Below are 2,848 nucleotides of genomic sequence, written 5' to 3' on the forward strand. Positions count from 1 at the left end.
CGTACCTTACATCCATGCGTAGGCACGGGAACGTGGATGGCTAATAAGTGTGCGTGTATTGCGCGCTGTTCATCGTTGTTTTGCGCCTGTTCGAGCTTATGTGCGCGCTTGCCGTCGTCGTGCTTGTGCTATGCGCGAAAAAGTAGAGGGGCCTATACGTGTATGTTATATACGTGCCTGCGGAGCGTAAGTACTAACTAACACGTATACGAGTGTCCCGTCATCGACCATTGTGCGTGTATTCTCTTTTTAGTCAACGACAGGGCCGACGAAAAATAATAAATTCATTAGAGAGGAAAAGAGAGTGCGAGGGTGAGAGAAGAGAGGAGAGCGGAGAGCAAAACGAGGAGAGAGACAGAAGAGGGAAGAGAAAAATTCCTCGAAGTTTAGTGTGTGTGCAGCGTCACGAATATTCAACGCCAGTATATGTTCGACGTGGAGTTGTAAATTTTTTCTTCTGCAATTGTTTACGGGTCCAAGAAAAGTGTCAGAGTTACAGAGCACAATAGGTAATAAGAGTAGGACGCTGCTACGAGAAGCTTGTAAGAAAAATTGATCGAAAAGGTGCTTTTTCCAATTTGGTTTCCATTGCCATTATAGATAGGCAAGGGAAAAGAATTAGTCAGTATCGGGATGGCGGAGTCAATAATATTACGAAGGGAGCAACATTGATATATTTACTGGGGAACATTACCGTCTTCTTTTTTCTTTGCTTCCTTTTCAAAAAGTCGCGAAATTCGTAAGATCAATAATTACTGAATAATTACAGAAGAAATAGTCCTTGGGAAGTGCTAGTCTGAGAGTAGTGAAAGAGATAGATTTATAGGAGGCTCTCTTATTATTAAGAGGGAGCAGAGTTTGCCAGCTACAAAGTTAATAAAAAGCTACCGAAATTCTGAGAAAACTTGATATCCGTGGAGCCCTAGCTGGCTCGAGCGGCTCCAATAAGATGGGCAACAATGCCACAAGTTCCAATAAGAAGGTAGATGCTGCAGAGAGCGTCAAAGAATTCTTGGAGCAAGCAAAGGAAGAGTTCGAAGAAAAATGGAAGAAGAATCCAACAAATACAGCAGCTCTTGATGACTTTGACAGGATCAAGACCCTTGGCACAGGTTCTTTTGGAAGGGTGATGATAGTACAACACAAGCCAACCAAGGAATATTATGCTATGAAAATCTTGGACAAACAAAAAGTTGTTAAACTTAAGCAAGTTGAACATACTCTTAATGAAAAAAGAATTTTACAGGCTATAGAATTTCCTTTTCTTGTTTCTCTCCGCTTTCATTTTAAGGATAATTCAAATCTTTATATGGTTCTAGAATACGTACCAGGTGGTGAGATGTTTAGCCATTTAAGAAAAGTTGGCAGGTTTTCGGAACCACATTCTAGATTTTATGCTGCGCAGATAGTTTTGGCATTTGAGTACCTGCATCACTTAGATCTTATCTACAGAGATTTAAAACCTGAGAATCTCCTGATTGACTCACAGGGTTATCTCAAGGTCACAGATTTTGGCTTTGCTAAGAAAGTCAAAGGTAGAACGTGGACACTTTGTGGAACACCTGAATATCTTGCTCCAGAAATTATTTTAAGTAAAGGCTACAACAAGGCTGTTGACTGGTGGGCCCTTGGAGTTCTTGTGTATGAAATGGCAGCAGGTTATCCTCCTTTTTTTGCCGATCAACCTATTCAAATATATGAGAAGATAGTCAGCGGCAAAGTTAGGTTTCCAACACATTTTGGTTCAGAATTAAAAGATCTTTTACGTAGTCTACTCCAGGTGGATCTGACCAAGAGGTTTGGTAATTTGAAAGCTGGAGTTAATGATATCAAGGGGCATAAGTGGTTTACCAGTACTGATTGGATTGCTGTCTTCCAAAAACGAATCGAGGCACCGTTTATACCAAGATGCAAGGGACCTGGTGACACTAGCAATTTCGATGACTACGAAGAAGAGATATTAAGAATCTCATCAACAGAAAAGTGCGCCAAGGAGTTTGCTGAATTTTGAAAAGTTATTAGATTACAAAGTTAATGCAATATCAGCTATCAGCTGTACTTATTAAGGAGTTGTAGAACAGAGGATGTGAGAACAGAGCATCATGTTTGATATCCCATGCACCTTGGACACCTAGGAGAGAGAGAGAGGATAATAAAATCCTATTAACCCAGTAATTCTTTACCGACAAGGGACAGTTATTTTGTTCTCCTAGGTTGTGTTCTGTCACTCCCAATTCTTTATAAGCAATTCCCAAATAAAGCTCAAATATTTAAAAGAGACATGAAGTGATTAGAGAAAAAGGAAAAGAGGTGAAGTGTAAAATTGTGAATTTTTAGTTATCAATTTTTAGTATTTTTGTTGTAAATTGTGGAATTGCTTGTTATTAGAAAAGGAGAATGAAGATTTAAATAATGAAAGGAGTAAAAATAATTTTCGTCATCGTATGAACAATTACACACGTGAATCATCTTTATTTATTTTAGTTGACGTGTATAAAACAAAAACTATATATTACAGAAAGAAGACCAAGGTGAGTAGGAAGGAGAATCCTCTGCTTATCGCATACTGATGAGTTTTTCGAGCGATCAGCTGATGCAGATCAAGTTGGTAGAATACAAGTGTTCATGGTCGCTTCGTTTGTGCAGTTTTGAATGAGTGAAGTGAGACAAGAGAAATTGTGATTGTATGTTAGTACTAGATGCATATTATTGTTTTTACTCGTTAAATCCGAGATATCTGAGTTGAGTCATTCATTATAAAGTCAGGTTGTAAAGATCGTCGTCGGCAGAGAATAAGAGTTAAGGCATATTAGAATAGCATTTTTTCGGTCGGAAAGCGTGATTGTGA

At 38.8% G+C, this 2,848-nt stretch overlaps 1 protein-coding gene across 1 annotated transcript; it reads left to right on the top strand.

Annotated features, from left to right (window-relative positions):
• The first annotated feature begins 602 nt into the window (after positions 1–602).
• Pka-C1 (Protein kinase, cAMP-dependent, catalytic subunit 1) lies at positions 603–2,085 on the top strand. Its single transcript, XM_011500455.1, has one exon. The coding sequence runs from the start codon at positions 950–952 to the stop codon at positions 2,009–2,011; it is 1,062 nt and encodes a 353-aa protein (XP_011498757.1). The 5' UTR covers positions 603–949; the 3' UTR covers positions 2,012–2,085.
• Positions 2,086–2,848: the final 763 nt, after the last annotated feature.

Source organism: Ceratosolen solmsi, unplaced genomic scaffold (assembly GCF_000503995.2).
Source record: "Ceratosolen solmsi marchali unplaced genomic scaffold, CerSol_1.0 scaffold10, whole genome shotgun sequence".
Taxonomy (NCBI): domain Eukaryota; kingdom Metazoa; phylum Arthropoda; class Insecta; order Hymenoptera; family Agaonidae; genus Ceratosolen; species Ceratosolen solmsi.